At 45.9% G+C, this 16962-nt stretch overlaps 2 protein-coding genes across 5 annotated transcripts in view; both read right to left on the bottom strand.

The window, feature by feature from the left end:
* The window catches only part of LOC110575926 (phospholipase A and acyltransferase 3), a 33002-nt gene extending 24732 nt beyond the window's left edge, over window positions 1-8270 (bottom strand). The window contains exons 1-2 of one of the 3 annotated variants that reach the window (XM_021684960.1): window positions 8165-8270; window positions 7635-7712 (exon numbers count right to left, since the gene is read on the bottom strand). In XM_021684960.1, coding sequence (XP_021540635.1) covers window positions 7635-7649 — 15 coding nt within the window. In that variant the 5' untranslated portion in view covers window positions 7650-7712; window positions 8165-8270. The other 2 variants (XM_021684961.2, XM_021684958.1) reach the window with 2 other exon arrangements.
* Window positions 8271-13193: 4923 nt separating this feature from the next.
* The window catches only part of ATL3 (atlastin GTPase 3), a 55879-nt gene continuing 52110 nt past the window's right edge, over window positions 13194-16962 (bottom strand). For both annotated transcript variants that reach the window (XM_021685495.2, XM_044919255.1), the window contains exon 13: window positions 13194-16297. In XM_021685495.2, the coding sequence (XP_021541170.1) occupies window positions 16214-16297 (84 nt within the window). In that variant the 3' untranslated portion in view covers window positions 13194-16213. The remainder of the gene's footprint in view (window positions 16298-16962) is intronic.

Here is a 16962-nt window from a genome sequence, read left to right as displayed (position 1 = left end):
CTTTTGCTCAGTACCAGGGAGAGAGACAGAAATTTTTTTTAGTTTATTTGAAGCCTCAGTAAATAAGTAAATCATCCAGAACATTGGAAGAGATACCAAATAAAAACAAAAAAGAAAGAAAATGTAGAGCAGTGTTAAAGGAGCTGGAGGGGACGGGGTCGGGGCAGAGACTGCAATATTAAATGAGGGGTCAGGGAAGGCAGACAGTGGGCCCTGCAGAGATCTGGAACATCCAGGCAGAGGGAACAGCCTGAGCAACGGCCCCAGGTGGGAGCGTGTTTGAGGAGCAGCCCGGAGGCCAGTGTGGCTGGAGTGGAGGGGGTGAAGGAGGAGAGGTGTTGAATGCAGGATGGAGAGTGGTGTGGATGGCTCAGACGAGACGGGGCAGCGGGGATGGCAAGTAACGGGTTCTGGATTTCTATGAAGGTCAAACCGACAGGATTTGCTGATGGAATGAGGTGGGCGTGAAGGGAAGTGGAGGCAAAGATCACCCCAGGGTTTCTGGCCAGAGCAAGTGGGAGGCAGGATGAGCAGGCTGCGGACAGAGCAGGCTAGGGAGGAGCGGGCGCCCCTGCTTGGGCGCTGGGGTTAACCGGGCTCCGTGGAGCCAAGTGGAGAGGCCAGGAAGGCAGCTGAATATGGGCCTCTGGAGGTCAGGAGTGTGCTCTAGGGTGAGGGTCACGGTGGCTTTTATGAGTGCAGCTCCTATTGGAGTTGGACACCAAAGTCCGGCCGAATGGGCGTAAGGGGGGAGGGGGAGAGGAGCCGCAGATGATGCTAGAAAAGGCAGCAGCACCTGAGATTTTTGTTGAAGTCCTGAGAGGCGAGAGGGACCGTGTATGTGCTATAGGTAGAATTCAAATCCAAGTCCTATACTCTGAACCCTCACATCCTCCGGCAATCAGAGAAGGTGGTGAGGAGGGAGTGGCCTTAAGGGGGAGGATGGAGACAGGGAAGCAGGGGTGTGGGGCAGACTGAAGCAGAAGCACAGCTGTGAGGGGATCTCTCGGTGCCCGTGGGGGCATTTTTTTTAAAGCTTCCAGGTGGTTCTGCGGTGCAGCCCAGAGTGAGAACCAGGGGAGAGGGTATCTGAGGGGAGAGAGCCGTGACCCTGAACATCAGGCTGAGATGAGCAGACATACCTCATTTTGCAGGTGGGGAAACTGAGGCTAAGGGAGATGAGGTCGCTTACCCAGAGTCAGCCTGAAAGTGGCAACGGGGCAGCTGGAGCCCCAGCCTCTTCCCCCACTGCAGGGAGAAAGGAGACAGCCGAGCCCTCCAGCACACAACTCCGTCTGCAGCCCCTGCATAGTCATCCACATTCACCCCTGCAGCTCCGATCCAGTTTGAGACCCTCAGCTGTGGGCGCTGGACAGGACCAGAGAGCACAGCGACAGCACTTGCAGAAGAATTTTCAACCCAAGCGGTGAAACAAAACAAAAAGAATGTGTTTCTCGGGGCGCCTGGCTGGCTCAGTCAGTGGAGTGTGCGACTCTGGGGTCGTGAGTTCGAGCCCCATGTTGGGAGGGGAGCCTACTTAAAAAAAATAAATAAAATAGATGTTTTAAAAAAGAATCTTTTTCTTTAATTCAAGGCCACTACGGAAGTGCTCCAACTCACACACATCTGGCCCCATTTAGCCTCATCGGTCAGAGCTTTGCAATTTTGGTTTTTTTGAATGAAATATTTCAGATGTACAAAAAAATACAGGAAGTAGGCTACTGAGCATGACTCATGAGCATGTCTAAATCCAGATGGCTTTCGTTTTCATTAAAAAGCCTACTGACGGGGCGCCTGGGTGGCTCAGATGGTTAAGCCTCTGCCTTCGGCTCAGGTCATGATCCCAGGGTCCTGGGATCGAGTCCCGCATCGGGCTCCCTGCTAGGCGGGGAGCCTGCTTCTCCCTCTGCCTCTCTCTCTCTCTCTCTCTCTCACGAATAAATAAATAAAACATTTAAAAAAAAAAAGCCTACTGACTACAGCTTGGGGCTCCAGAGCCAGACAGCGTGGGTTCAAATTTGGGCTCTGCTACTTCCTAACTGGACAGCCTTGGACAAGTTACCCAACTTCTCCCAGCCTCGGTTTCCCCAGCTGTAAAATGGAATAACTCATGGGGTTGTCCTGAGGATCAAATAGGTTAATACCTACAAAACACTCAGCAAATACTGCCTGGCACAAAGGAAGACTTCTGTACACAGCAGTTTTTGCTGCCCCTCTCCTTGGGTATGTTTTCGGTATGTTTGATCTGGAAAGTTCTCAGTTCCAGGACCAGCTGCAGATGCCGTGGAGATTGGGAAACCCAGCCTGAGAGCAGGTTCTCCTTGTTCCCAAAATCACATGTTGTGGGGAGTGTGGAAATTCCAATCTCAGCCCCTTCATTCCTGATGCTCTGGGGAAACTCCCGGAAAATTACAAGGTCCAGTGTGGATGCCAAGAGGGGACTTTCTAGCAAAGAGCTGGGACTTCGGTACCAAGGTTCGAGGAAGAGAAGAAACCTGTGAGGGGCTGGGCATCAATCCTGTCTATCCAAGGCTGCGTTTTCAGAAGCAGAGCCCATGTCCACCCAAGATTCTGCCCCTCTCTGCTCTACCGCTGTGTGACCTTCAGGAGTCCCTGAACCTCTCTGAGCTTCTCTGGTACAATGGGGCCATGCAGACCCATGCAGCAGAGTCTATGTGAGGAATAAATGCGATCATGGGGCAAAAGCTGTAAAACCAAGTACCTGGGAGAGGGTTGAGACCCTGTGCCCCGGGCTGGGTGCATGCAGGAAGCATGACCGGAGGCCTGACTGCCCACAGCCCCCAGCCTCAGCCCCAGAGAGAAGGTAGAGGAGGGACTGGGCTGATGTATCGCCTCTTCCCTTGCCAGTTGCTGGGAGAGGAACAGGGGCAGCTCCAATGGGTTCCAGGTCCAGCCCCTGTGGCCCCGAAGGTCATGAGCAGCCTAGAAAAAGGAGGCAAAACTTATGGGGCCTCCCAGGTTCTTGACCTCCAGGCCCAAGGCCGGTGCGATGTAGGAGCCCAGCCTCACTCCACATGAATCAGGACTGCCTCCTAACTCATCTGGAAACCACCACGGCCACCGCCGCCACCGGGCACCTCGCACACACGAGTTATCTGGAATTCTTCACAGCCGCCCTATTTTTTACAAGTCAGGAAACAGCACAGAGATGGGAAGTAACTTGCCCAAGTTCTCAGAGCTCCCCAAGAAGCCGGGCCAGGATTCCACTGTAGGTCTTCCTGAATCCAAGGGCCAAATTCTTTCCACTATACCCAGGAGTTTGCATGCAGGTACTGACTTCCGGTAACAACCCGCAAAGTGAGCTTTGCCTCTACATCACGCTTCTCTAGGCCAGAAATGCCCTTGGCTATTCACTGGCAAAGTCCTACTGATCCTTCAAGAGGACACTCCAGCAAACAGTGTTGCTGCCGCTTCCACGGGCCATGGCCCGGTTTTCTCGGGGGACTATAATTGTTGAGCTGAGCCCATGGGAACAGTGATCAGGCTCCATGCCCAGCCCACCAGCCACACCCAGCAACCAGCCTGGCACATAGTGTTCTCACTGGAGGTTTGCAGCCTCCAGGAAGCCTAACCCCGACAGGGCCCCTCTGGAATGTGGATGACTCCCTGCAGGGCCTGGAGCTATCGTCCCTGCCCCTTAGCACCTTAACAAGCACTGCAGAGATCTGTCAGAACATCAGGCGAACTGAGAGGCTCACAAAGTTGTCACAAGGGAGTCCAGAGTCAGAGATCAGAGTAGGCCCATCAGTGTCCTCCTATTGAGACAGAGCAGGAACTGGACTCACGTCCCTTCAACCCTGACCGTGAAATCCAGAACTCCCTGGGGGCCTTCGTAAGGAAAGAAAAAAAAAGCTAAAACTCTGTGCCTCTTGAGGAGCCCAACTTGCAGGAATTCAGAGGGAAGGCGCTTACTGAAGGGAGGATGTTTACTACAAAGACTGGCCAAGACCGGACCAAACCAGTCTGCACCAAGATGGGCGGATCCCAGTGCTGAACTCTCACAGACTTGTCTTCTCATTATAATACTCAAAAATCAGGCCAAGGGGGTGGAGACTTAACATGCTAATTAGACATGGGACACAGGAAGAAGCATGACCTTTAAGTGCACAGGTGTGAATAAATCCTCCACTACGTGCTTCCAAGGCACCCTTTCCCTACCTACGTTTCTTTTACAAACCCTCCCTGACCTCTCCTCTGGGGAGTCAGAGAATTCTTTCCTTCTGCCGCCTCCCTTGTGCTTGAGCACAAAGCCCAGTAAAGCCTTGCCTGCAGCTCCTGGTTGGCCTCTTACTGATTTCTGTTGTTTAGAGGACCCAAGGGCCCAGTTCAGTACCGATATTCTGGAGCCTCAGTTTCACTCTGGATATGCACTTCCCCAGCAGCTAGCCACAGGTTTAAGGACAGCAGGGCTGGAGAAGCAGAGGCAAATTTGGCCCGCTTGTTCTAAGCAAATTTGGAACACGGAGAGGAGAGAATGGTCAGCTCTGGCACTGACCAGGAAGAATCACAGGCTTGACTAAAGGGCTCAGAGAAAAGGGAAGCCCTCGTACACTGTTCGTGGGAATGCGAGCTGGTGCGGCCACTCTGGAAAACAGTATGGACGTTCCTCAGAAAGTTGAAAATAGAGCTACCCTATGACCCAGCAATTGCACTACTGGGTATTTACCCCAAAGACACAAAGGTAGTGATCCGAAGGGGCTCCTGCACCCCGATGTTTATAGCAGCAATGTCCACAATAGCCAAACTATGAAAACAGCCCAGATGTCCATCAACAGATGAATGGATAAAAAGATGTGGGATATGTATACAACGGAATATTATGCAGCCATCAAAAAAATGAAATCTTGCCATTTGCAACGACGTGGATGGGACTAGAGGGTATTATGCTAAACTAAATAAGTCAATTAGAGAAAGACAATTATCATATGATCTCACTGATATGAGGAATTTGAGAAACAAGATAGAGGATCATAGGAGAAGGGAGGGAAAAATGAAACAAGATGAAACCAGAGAGGGAGACAAACCATAAGAGACTCTTAATCTCAGGAAACAAACTGAGGGTTGCAGGAGGGGAGGTGGGTGTGGGAATGGGGTCACTGGGTGATGGGCATTAAGGAGGGCATGTGATATAATGAGCACTGGGTGTTATATGCAACTGATGAATCACTGACCTCTACCTCTGAAACTAATAATACATTATGTTAATTAATTGAATTTAAATAAAAATAAAGGACTCAGAGAAACACGGGCTAGACAGTAGACAGGCAGGCTCTCCATCCCAAGGAGGTCCACGCAGCTGCTCTAATAAGAAATGACATTTGTCAAGCTCTAAGAGGCAGGCAGCCACACACTCAAAAGAGTGGGGAGGTGGGAGCTGTATTCCTTGGGTGCAAATAGGAATAAGTTGTCTGTAGAAATTTTTAAAACAATAAGAACACACCTTGGGGCGCCTAGGTGTCTCAGTCGGGTAAGCGTCTGCCTTCAGCTCAGGTCATGATCTCAGGGTCCTGGGATGGAGCCCCACATCGGGCTCCCTGCTCAGTGGGGAGTCTGCTTCTCCCTCTCCCACTCCCCCTGCTTGTGTTCCCTCTCTCGCTGTGTCTTTAAAAAAAAAAAAAAAACAACTTTGTCTTCTACATGGAAGTTCGATCAGAGAACACCCAGTTCTATAGTCTGCGGACAAACAGACTTAGTTACTGTTCCAACAGAAAGTTCCAAGTGGCTCAGAGGGGTTCGAGCTCACACTGGGCACGGTTCATGTGCCAACTCTCAAGGTCCTATATTTTCCTATGTGTCAACACAGAAGACAGAAGAGTCAGCTCTCCCTGTGCCAGAAGAAACTAAAAGAGAAGTGGATCCCTTTCACCGAGAACTAGACTCATTCTAAAGCAATGGATTAAATAAATATCAGTGCCCACTATCACTCAACCATTTTCTCTGATTTCTTCAGAAGAAGGAAAACTTGGGAGAATTTCACCAAATAAGATTAAAAACTTATGATTAATTTTCTGGTGATGATGTTTTAGTGAAAATGTTTCACATGTGGAGATATTTAAAAGGCACTAGATTGATTTTTTTTTAAGACACAGTATTGCAATTTCTGGAATTTATTCTGAAATGTGATTTTTATGAATCTCTGACAAACCTCTCCTAATGTTTAAGACTTTCCCTAGTTGTATATCTGTGGTTTCATGTAGAGGAGCTTTTGAAATTAAAATTAATAAAAAGTGCTCTTCAGTCAGCTGTGAACAAAGATGGATGGACAAATCGAGCTCAGCTGAATACAGAACATGAATATGCAAAGATCAATCTTGACAAAGTCACGGACAACTTTCCAGAAGTAAAAGTTCCAAATCAGAAACTGTCATGTTGCTATTATTCGTGACTGTGACCAACCTACATGCAAGAGTGAGCTTTCTTTCAAAACTACATTCATGCAATTAAAAACTTTTTAAAAAGATTTTATCTTTAAGCAATCTCTACAACATGGGGCTCAAACCCACAACCCTGAGATCAAGAGTCACAGGCTCCGCTCACTGAGCCAGCCAGGTGCCCCGAATTAAAAACTCCCAATCCATTACTTTTTCCTATTTTTCTCCATAATATTTACCTTCTTTTTCTTTTCTTTTTTTTTTTTTACTTTTGCACTGGCATGTTTCCTATACAAACCTCAATAAAATAAAATTTTCACTGTTTCTTTTCTGGATATTATTACTATCCATTTCATGATTATTATTGAAAACAGTGTTGTCAGATAAAGGAGAGGGATATTTAAAATGACCACTCGAGGCATCATATACGCCAGGTCCACCCTGATGCCAGTCCCGGTGGCATAGTTCTGTGGATTGAAATAATAATAAGAGTGAATTGCAGTTGAGCACTTACTATGTGTGGGAAGCACTATTCTGAGCACGTCCTATGTATGAAGTCCTATAATCTTCATTCTGGGGAACCGAGTGGATTTCAGACAGGAAATGCTCAGAACAGCACCCTGCAGGCTTGTGCCCCAACCAAGTGCTGTGTAGGAACACAACCCCAGGTGGGTCTACATCAGCAGCCAGTGCCCTGAATCCCTCAGGGTTCTGCTAGGTTGAAAGGAAGCATTTGCTAAGCCCCTTTATGATTTCTGAACCACATCACAGACTAGAAAAAGTAAAAGTGAAAGCCTAGAAATCGCTGTCAGAGCTGGTCATGGGGTGAGTCAGCTGAAACCAAAAAAGCCCAGAGAAAAGGTCAGACCCAAGCAGGGGCTGGGGCAGCAGGTCCAGCCGCAGACATCTGGCCCCAGGAGCCAGTCAGGGATGTTCTGGTCTGACTGGGGGAAGCAGGACAGGGACTTCGCGGAGCAAGTCGCCCCTTGCTGCCTCCCTCCTCCTGTAGGTCCTGCCTGCGCTGGCATTAATTTCAGACAGGTGCCCAGGCAAGAGTAAGTACTGAGACATCTGGACCAGGAGCAGGCTAACCCACATCCAACACCTTAAGCCCACCCGCTGCAGGAGGTGTGGTCCCACATCCTCCAGGATCCTCAATCTCCAGTAATAACTCAGGCTCCAGGACAATGAGTCCCCACTAAAACACAGCCCCCACCCCGGCCCACGCCGCCCCACACTTACGATGGACGCGCGCATCTTTTTTCGTCCAGTGGACTCTCAATTTCAGGCTGGAGTTCGGTGTATCTGCTGCGTAAAGCCCTGAGGCAGGGGGAGCAGGGATTCATTATGTCATTAATAGGGAACAGCGTTCCCCGATCCCCAGGGTACCGTGGCTTCTAGCAAGGAGACGGTGCGCGGTTGTCCTCTGACCCTTCCCAGGGCCACCAGCTCACTCTTCGAGGTCCTCGCTACCCCCTCCCTGCCCCTGAACTTGGCCGTGAACTGATGAATCCCTTGAAGGGTCAGGGAAGGCTCACCCGACACCTGAGAGGCGGCGGCGCAGCCGGGGAAGGATGATCAGTGTCGCCTGCTCCCGGTGGCGCTCCTCACCCGCGGGTGCCAGCGGGCGCGGCTGCTGGCGGGCTGCCCCCTGACTTGTTTACGCCCGCCTCCCCCAACTTCTCCGTCTCCCACTTGGCCGTCCGGGACCTGGAGAGCCACCCCGAGCACCTCACCCTTCCTTAAGTTCGGGAAAGGACCGCTCCACCCACCTCTCGAACTTGGGAGGCAGCGCGCCGCCAAGGGACCGCGTTTAATGGCCGCAGAGGCTCCAGCCAGCGTAAGGTCACCCGGCTCCTCCCCGCGCGGCTGACTAATGAGAGCCTCGCAGAGCTCCCAGCCCCGCGACAGGGACAGCCTGCTTCCGCCTCTGGGTCAGAGGGCCAGGAGACCTCCCACTCACCGCCACTCCCCACGCCCTCCTCCACCTAGAGGCCCCCCGTGAACCCAGTTCCAGCGCCACCTCCTCCTCACCGATTCCACACACGCGCTTGGGGCCGCCCAATATTGAAGACCATCTTGTATTAGACTCCATCTGTATACACACCACGCTGGACTGTAATCAACTGACTTAACCTCCTCCATCCGAGTGGGCTTATAGTTTAAAACTAGATTAAAGTTGAAAGCCAGCTGAAGGCTTTCAGAGGACCAGCACAAAGAAAGCACTTTTAACTATTGGGTCTTAAGCCATCAGATATCCCCCAAACCGGGTCCACAGCACAAATTCCATGAATGAATGACCAGACACAGGCCCTTCCTGGCACCCGGCTCTGGCTGGACTGTGGCTCCCTAAGAGTGGAACCAGCTCCCCTTCATCTCTCTTCTCCCCACTCCCAGTCAGCCCTACGCCTTGCAGTGGGGATGCTTGGGCCTCATCCTGGCCTGCTCACTTGCTGGCTATAGGGTCCAGGACACCCTTCACTCTCTGAGCCTCAGTCTATTCATCTCTTAAAAGGAGTGATGATAATACTGGACAACATATAAGATCACATGTAAAAACACATTCCCCAACGGGAGAGCCACAAATGAAATGATGCTTATAAAGTACTGAGCCTGATGTGTGGCACGTGGTGAATCCTCATCAGGACATGTTGGCTGTTAACACAAGGAAAAGCACGTGCTCATCACATCACCCGTCATTCACCAGCTTCCCAATGGGAGAGTCAGAGGCAACACAAATACATACCAGAGCTTTATGGGCATTGCTACTCACCCAATAAATTGTTTTTCGTATTAAGCAAGTGACTAGTAAAGCAGCCCAAACCCAAGGTGGAGGGGTTGGGGTTTGAGAACACCAGACTGACTTCTGCTTCTCCTTACTCTCTGCTTTCAGAACTGCCCTGATGTCGATTCCTTTATTTATTTCCCCCTGTGCTGTGCCTGGGAAAACAAAACAGAAAGCATCCTGAGGGATGAGGATGCCAGGAAAGTGATTTTCGCCTTCCACACAGCGCTCAAGAGGAGCTCGGTAAGACAGACCCAGGCCAAGAAGCTATACCACACGATGTTGGTACCACCACCAGCAAGACTGTCCCTAGGTGCCCCCCCCCTCCAAGTCTGCCACCACTGTTCGAGTGGGAGGCCATACCAGGATCAAACCAAGAGCTGACTCCAAAGCCTCTGGTCTTTTCTGCAACCACAGTCACGGAGCCCTGTTCTTGTGGTGGGGGAGGGGTAATAGTCATTATTTTCAATGTCTCCATTTTCTGCCTTCTAAGGAGGACGATTCTCCAGGAGAATCCGGTGTTTTGCAGTGTCTGAGAAAGTAGGAGAAAATGGCTCAGGCTTATGCTGATGCATGAGACCTTGTGGGGATTCTGAGTGGGTGGGGTAGGAGGGCAGCAAGGCCAGGGGGAGAGAAGGAAAGGGGGAAGGGAGAGGGGGGAAGGAGAGAGAGGGCAGGCAAGCCACATTTAAAGGAGCAGAATCCATTAGGAGCATTTTGTGTGAACATGAGGGTTTCTGTTGCTTGACATTAACTCTCAAAACCTGAACACTCTTCTGGGGAAAACTCCATCAATGTCAAAACTGAATACAAGCTTGCTTTTTTTTTTTTTTTTAAGTAGGCTCTGTGCCCAATGTGGGGCTTGAACTCAAGACCCTAAGATCAAGAGTCACTGCTGACTGAGCCAGTCAGGCACCCCTGAATACAGGCTTTTTAACGTTTATCCAGGCTACTCTGGTGCGGCTTTGGGAATATGCCAATTCTGACCGTTTGACCAGAAAAATCAGGTTTTTATGAAAGAAAAGGAAGGTGAAGTGTAACTTCCTCCTGAATCCCATTTCGGAAACCCCTCAAGTCATAAAGAGAACAAATCCCTATTGAGAGGCTCTGAAGAGCTTCCCCTGCATAAATGTGCAGCATAACCACCATACTTCTCTTTGAAAGAACATTCCTGAAATGGTCCAGGTTTCTCATTCCCCTGTGTCTGTTAAATGGAGCGACAGTCCGGGGCACTGGGAACTGTGGTGGACATTTGTTTTTGTTTGTCCAGCAGTCTTTCACTTGGTGACTGTGGTTCTAGTGGACCTGCCTAATCACAGTACCACATTACCCTGACTAGAGACACATGTGACCTTGGTCCAGCTATCAGGCCCCAGCCCCCAGGCTATTGCAATTGACTGTGAAGGAACATATGACCCAAGCCAGACCAATCAGAAGCCTTCTCTATATACACACACATTTCTAAGTAGGCAGTGGGTTAAAAAAAAAAAAAAAGTCTTTTTCCCCTGGAGACATTAAAGTGGTATGATGTAAGCCTGGAACCGTCTGTGCCTTACCTCCCCGGCAGCATGGAAGAAATCCATCTGCAAAAGCAGATAATACACCTGCCACGTACTTGAGATAATAGCCCTCTTGACATTTGAGTTCTTCCAGTGCCTGATGTCAGTTTTGCTCCTAGACATCCAGTTATCATTTTTTCTTTGATTCAGCTAGAGTTGAACTCATCTTTGCAAACTGATATATGGTAATCAAAGGCAAGAATGTCAACGCACCAAAGACAAACCATAGTTTGCTTGACTTCTCCCCATCCACACACGCCCTTTCCCCTCCCGTTTTTCTCCCCAGCTTATGCTATTGGGGGTATCACCACTCTGATGGTAGTCCCGAGTTTTCACCATACTCTTCCTATCCTATCAGTCTGTGAGTTTGCACCTTCCCTAACTATACTGATGAGCACAAGTGCAACAGCTAGCCTGGCACCGAACATATCATCACCATCAGGGAGAGAGAGGGAAGACAGGGAGGGATGGATGGATGGCAACTGACCACACCAAGTATATGTTTCAAACTATAAACATACTAGAAATCTTACTGCAGGGCCAAATGGGCTACGTCTAGCAATTAGCCAATATTTGGGAAGTTGAATGCAACCTCTCCACTGGCTCCAAGGTCACCAGTTGAAAGGGAAAGCTTTCGATAGAGCTTCACTCACTCACTCCCAAAGAGGAACCATTTAACCAGATGGGGCAACCAAATGAAAGCGCTACAAGTTCAAGGGTCCTCACAAGTCCACGTTACTGTAAATAAAACTTGTGTTCGATTTTAAGTCCAAGTCCATGGCCTTCTCCAGCACTATGCTAGCAAGACTGTTCGGTATGGTTTTGCAGGACAGAGAAAGGTGATGCACCTGAACCACATTACCATTACCTCCTTTGACATGGGGTTAATCCCTCCCCTTAGATACCCTATTCACTTTGCCAAGTCCAAATCTATTTCACAGACCTTCCCATATTAAAGAACGGAGAAAGAAACAAAACACTGACATGGTGCTATGATCTTTATTCAATTAAATGACTTTACAATTAAGAAACAGAAAACATGCTTTTAATAAACTAATAGCATAATCTCATCCCATTGCACTTTTTAAAAAGTATATTAAATTTTAAAGCCGTTCAAAGGCAAGGGTCTAGGAGAAAGTATTTTCAACAAATCATTTTTTAAAGAAAAAGAAAACTTGTACATGCTCAGGATTAATACGAACCCCTTTAAGGCTTAAGTCCATGGTAGCATTTAGCCATCTAAATTAGAAAGCTTCAGCAATCAAATGTAATCTTTCCTTGGTCAGAAGAGCACTACATTTAAATTTTAGTTCTGGCACATGAAAACTCCTTCCAAGGAAGAACATTTTCTTTTGAAATCTTTCTGCTCCTAGATCTGTTTTGAAAAGTTCCTGTTATAGGGGTACTTCTGTAACTAATTTTCAAAATTATCTTCTCCTTCCTTTTTATTATTTTTATTTATGGCTTAAGGTTTTCTGTGCACGAAAGATGAGGGGTTCAAGTCACAGTGCTGAATTTTGCTTTTTTTTTTTAAAGAAAAACTACTTTCAAAAAGTGGTTTTTTTTTTTAATCCTAATTACACCTGTTAGTAAACAGGACACTTGTACATTCACTTTTCAGAGAAGGCACTGTGATACCTTAATTTAGAAAAACAGCTTTAACGAGCTTAGCTAATCCTCTAGATGAAAGACATCACCCTTATTACTCAGAACACGGTGAACCCTCAGTCATAGTCCTGGAAGCAGAGCACCTATTCTGAGCGCAGGTAGAAGCTGTCCGTCCCCTCGGCTCCAAACAATACTGATTGCACCTTCCCAACCCACGGAGCATCTCTCTCACTGGTCTCTGAGCCACCTGCAATACTATCGAAGGGGTGATTCCAGGGCCACAACCCAGACCCACTGAGGCAATCCCTAACATAAAGCTAGGAATCAGAATGGTTTTAAACAAGCCTCCCAAGTACGTCTTGGGCACTCTAACATAGGTGACAGCGACTACCCAAAACATAACTACAACAGGACATAAGGAAAACTATCCTATCGCAGCAAATGGTCATTGTCATTCTAAAAAATCACTTACACAAATAGTTTGTACTTTCATGACTGAAGCTTGTCTACATTATGCCCTATTCCTTGACTAAAATTTTGTCAGGTCTAAATGTAAGCCAGAAAGATGTAGCCCACACTGGCTACCTTGGATGGGAGCCATCCTAAAATCATCCTAAATTACATTTCAATAGTTCTATGAGGGGGAAAAAAGGCCTATGAAGACTTCCCATATAAATTATTATTTTTTTTTTTTTTTATTTATTCATGAGAGACAGAGAGAGAGAGAGAGGCAGAGGGAGAAGCAGGCTCCCAAGGAGCAGAGAGCCCGATGCGGGACTCGATCCCAGGACCTTGGGATCATGACCTGAGCTGAAGGCAGACGCTTAACCATCTGAGCCACCCAGGCGCCCCCCATATAAATTATTTTTAAAAAGAAAAAAAACTCTAGGGAAAAATAAAACTATTTAGTTTTGTTTTTTTATCACTTTTGCCTGGGCTTAGGTCAACCTACTTACCTGTAACTCATCCATAATACATAAATACCCATCCAAACTCACCCTACCCAAGACACTACTTTTATAAGGTAGGTAAAACACTGGCTATGACCTGCTAAGGGAACACCCTGCCAGTAACAAGGCAGTTTGTTTGTTTATGTGCCTAAAGCCTTTCACTTCATGTTAAGAGAAAAAAGAAAGAGCAGATAAAGCAAAATAATATTCATAGGCAATTCTACCAAGTACAAAGAAGGTGTTAACACATAAACCTCCACGGAACAGACTTCTTGGTATATTGCTAAAATAGGGCATGGCTCTGAAGATGTTGATCATCATACATGATCATTCACCCCCATTGTATCTACAAACCAATCTAGAAAGAATTGAAATTTTGATTCTATTATTTTTACTATAAAAAACTAATTGGATTTTTAAAAATTTTTTTTTCTGAAATGAATACTTTTCATAGAAATTCTGAAAACCTCCTTTTCCACGTTAATAGGACTATGCCCCATATAACCGTTAGAAATGTGCAAACCATAAATGTTTGTGTGAAAAGGCTGGTCAGGAGTTGCGGAGCTACATACACCACGCAAACACTTGCAGTGTGAACACCTAAGCAATGTCTCTGACCCACAAACTAAAGGCTGAGGGAAGTTAAGACGTACAAGACATTCTTTTCAACCTGGTTATAAATCTCCCCGGATTATTTAAAGCCAGCAATGAGGATGCACCTTTTATTGAAAAAGGTGATATAAAACCACCAATTTACTGTAAAAATAGAGAAAAGAAACCAAAGAAAACTCATTAAGGATCTTCACTGAGAAAACTTTATCAATACTTCCCAGAGCCAGAATAAATTAACTAATAAAGACAAAAATACTAAGCCTTCCCCAGGGAATTAAACCAAATTATTTAAGATCAAAACAGAAATGGTGAATCTGAACAGTAACTAAATCTTAAGATTTCACTTCGTCATACATTATCACATATTGTTTTACTTTAAAAATTCCAATACTTCAGTATTAAAATAAGTTTTAGACACATCATCCTTTTCTCACCATTAAAAGCATCACTCTAGACAATTATTCTGAAATCTATAAATGTGCCTCTACAATGCATTAAAAGCCAAGTATCTCAACACCTGCAAGGCCTTTAGCGAATAAGTATGAACCTTCAGGAAGATGAGAGGCTACCTGAAAATGCAACAAAATTTCAAAGAGAAGCTTTCAATTTAACAGTCAACACTAAGCAGCACTGATAGGCAAATAAACAGTTTTTAGAACAAGCTGGAATTTTCCTAAAATTTAATGGCAATTGAATAAACTAGCAAGAACTTAAGGGCAAGATGGTATGTAGACAGGAAAAAAATATAAAATGCTTGGAATTAATTCAGACTCATAAAAATACTTCAGTGGTGAAGTGTTAATGTAGTAAAAAGAAAATTCTTTAATAAAGAGATTACATGCTTCTTTCTTCTGCCTTCCGTTCAGACTTCTTCACGTATATAGAATCTACACTTGGGTTTCGCCTAAGCCTTCCTATCTCCCTCCCACAACAAAAACTATCTTAATTAAGGCTCTCATACCTGAATGTTTTTATAAATACTTAAAGGCAAGTTTTATGAAGTTTAAAAATCCACAATAATTCACCATTATATTATAAATCAAAGGAAAAGGCAACTCATAGAGAAACTTTTACCACCCAATCAAGGTAAATAAAAAAGATTTCTTAGATACTTCTAGATACTGTCCATATTTGGGTGGGACTCCGGTCCTCACTAAGCCAAAGCTATTTTAAAGCTACCAGACTAGTCAAGTGAGGTTAAAGAAAGGAAGATTCGCTAAACAAAACTGACAATTTTAGCTTTATTATTAAAAATACTAGACAGTGCCTAGGAAAACGCAAGTAAATGTTTTGGATAAATACCTAAGATTTACTGCTAGGCCACATGAAATAGGACAACTAAAGGCAGTAGTGTTTGGTAATGTCTTTCCTCTAATCCTTAATAAAGTTCTGTTCTTCAGTAGAACTCTTGAAAACAAGACCTCTAAATGACAACCGTGAGTTATATATAATACAGATGTGTATATAAACCTGCAAACAGTGAATCTGAGCAAGGCACAAGTTCAAGTGACTTATCAGAGGTCACATGGTTCATTTAAACTCAAGCTTTTCTGTTTAAAATATCGAGCTCACTCCTTTCATTATGAGCCGCTCTGGCTCTTCAAGGCATGTTTGCCTCTTTTCTAAAAAGAAGCTAGAGGAATGAAGGCAAAAATAAAATAAGAGTATGCTCCAACAAAACTGTCAGCCTGTCAGTAAAAGACCATAAATTTCAGTGTATGATGGATTTAAACAGGATATGGATTTTCCACACTATGTGGCAAGCAGGATTCTTTAACATTGTAAGATTTTAAAAGTGTAATGGCATCCTTTTCAGTCTTTTGTTCTGAAGCTTTTGCAAGTTTTGTAAACATTTTAAAATAGTAAGGTATAGAAGAACAGATAGGTTTCACCACAAAACAGCATCTTTCATGAGGTTATTCTTGATTCCCTCCCTATCATGTCCTCAAAAGCCTGGATTCAATCTTAAAAGGCACTAAGTGGCACATACAGGATTTAAAACCACATCTGCAGTTTTTCCTTTAGCTTTCCCCCCCATAAAGTGCACAAAGCAGAGAGTAATAAGAAAATAGACGCAGGCGTGATCTATATCAGCAAGGAAAAAAATGCTTCCAACAGAAATGGAAGTATGTTTAAGAATTTGAAGCCACGGGCAAGGTCGGTCTATGAATTTATTATTGCTGAGTTTCAGCTCTTCCCCGGTGATCCCAAATCTGCGTTCCTCTGGACCTGGACCTGTGGCCATGGCAGAAACCCAGAAATCAGGAGGGGCTGGTCGCGTTCTCGTTGGCTCCTCTCGTCAAGATGCTATTGAGCTTTTTTATCCACAAGTGGCCTCCCAACTGTATCCCTCACAGCGGACTGAGTGGAATTACCCATATGAGAAGTAGCCTGCAAGAGTCCATTTATTCAACACGTAAGTTAATAAAATACAACACAGCATCGAGAGAGACTTCAGAGATAAACTTTCAGAAATCTGTCTACATCACGGGTAGGTTACCAGAAAATCGGGAAATGAAAATGCAGGTGTCGGGGGAACCTGTAGCGGCAGCTGGCTCCCCAGAGTCAGCGAAGCCTCTGCTCCGTTATCGTGGTGGGCTGGGAAGCCACCGTGGCTCCTCACAAGCTTCTGACTCAACCGATCTGCTCCTGGTACTCGGAAAAAGAAATCCGAGTCTCAAGGATCTGTACACCTGGAGATCACGTCAATGTCAAAAGCCACTGGCTTTTTTAAAGATTTTAAGCGAAAGAGATGCCATCCATTAGAACTCAAAAGAGAAAAATTTCAAAGCTGCTGATTTTCAGTGAAGCAAATTAACCTTGGATGGGGGAGAATCACACAGGAATTGCATCTAAAGAGCATGTGGTTAGAAGCTCCCCATGAGTAACACAGTATGTCTAAGTTAGCATTTTCTCGCATTAGAGAGCAGTTTTTAGGCATGGAAACAAAACATTAGGAATAAATATTAACATCCTAAAGAAGGATGATACAACGTAATGCCTATCAAAAAACAAAAAATGGTCAGGGGAAGTTTCTCATGCCTTCTTTCACTGTG

Source organism: Neomonachus schauinslandi, chromosome 11 (genome assembly GCF_002201575.2).
Source record: "Neomonachus schauinslandi chromosome 11, ASM220157v2, whole genome shotgun sequence".
NCBI classification, from domain to species: domain Eukaryota; kingdom Metazoa; phylum Chordata; class Mammalia; order Carnivora; family Phocidae; genus Neomonachus; species Neomonachus schauinslandi.
The sequence above is the reverse complement of the archived record's forward strand: the minus strand, read 5'-3'. Positions and strand labels throughout refer to the sequence as shown.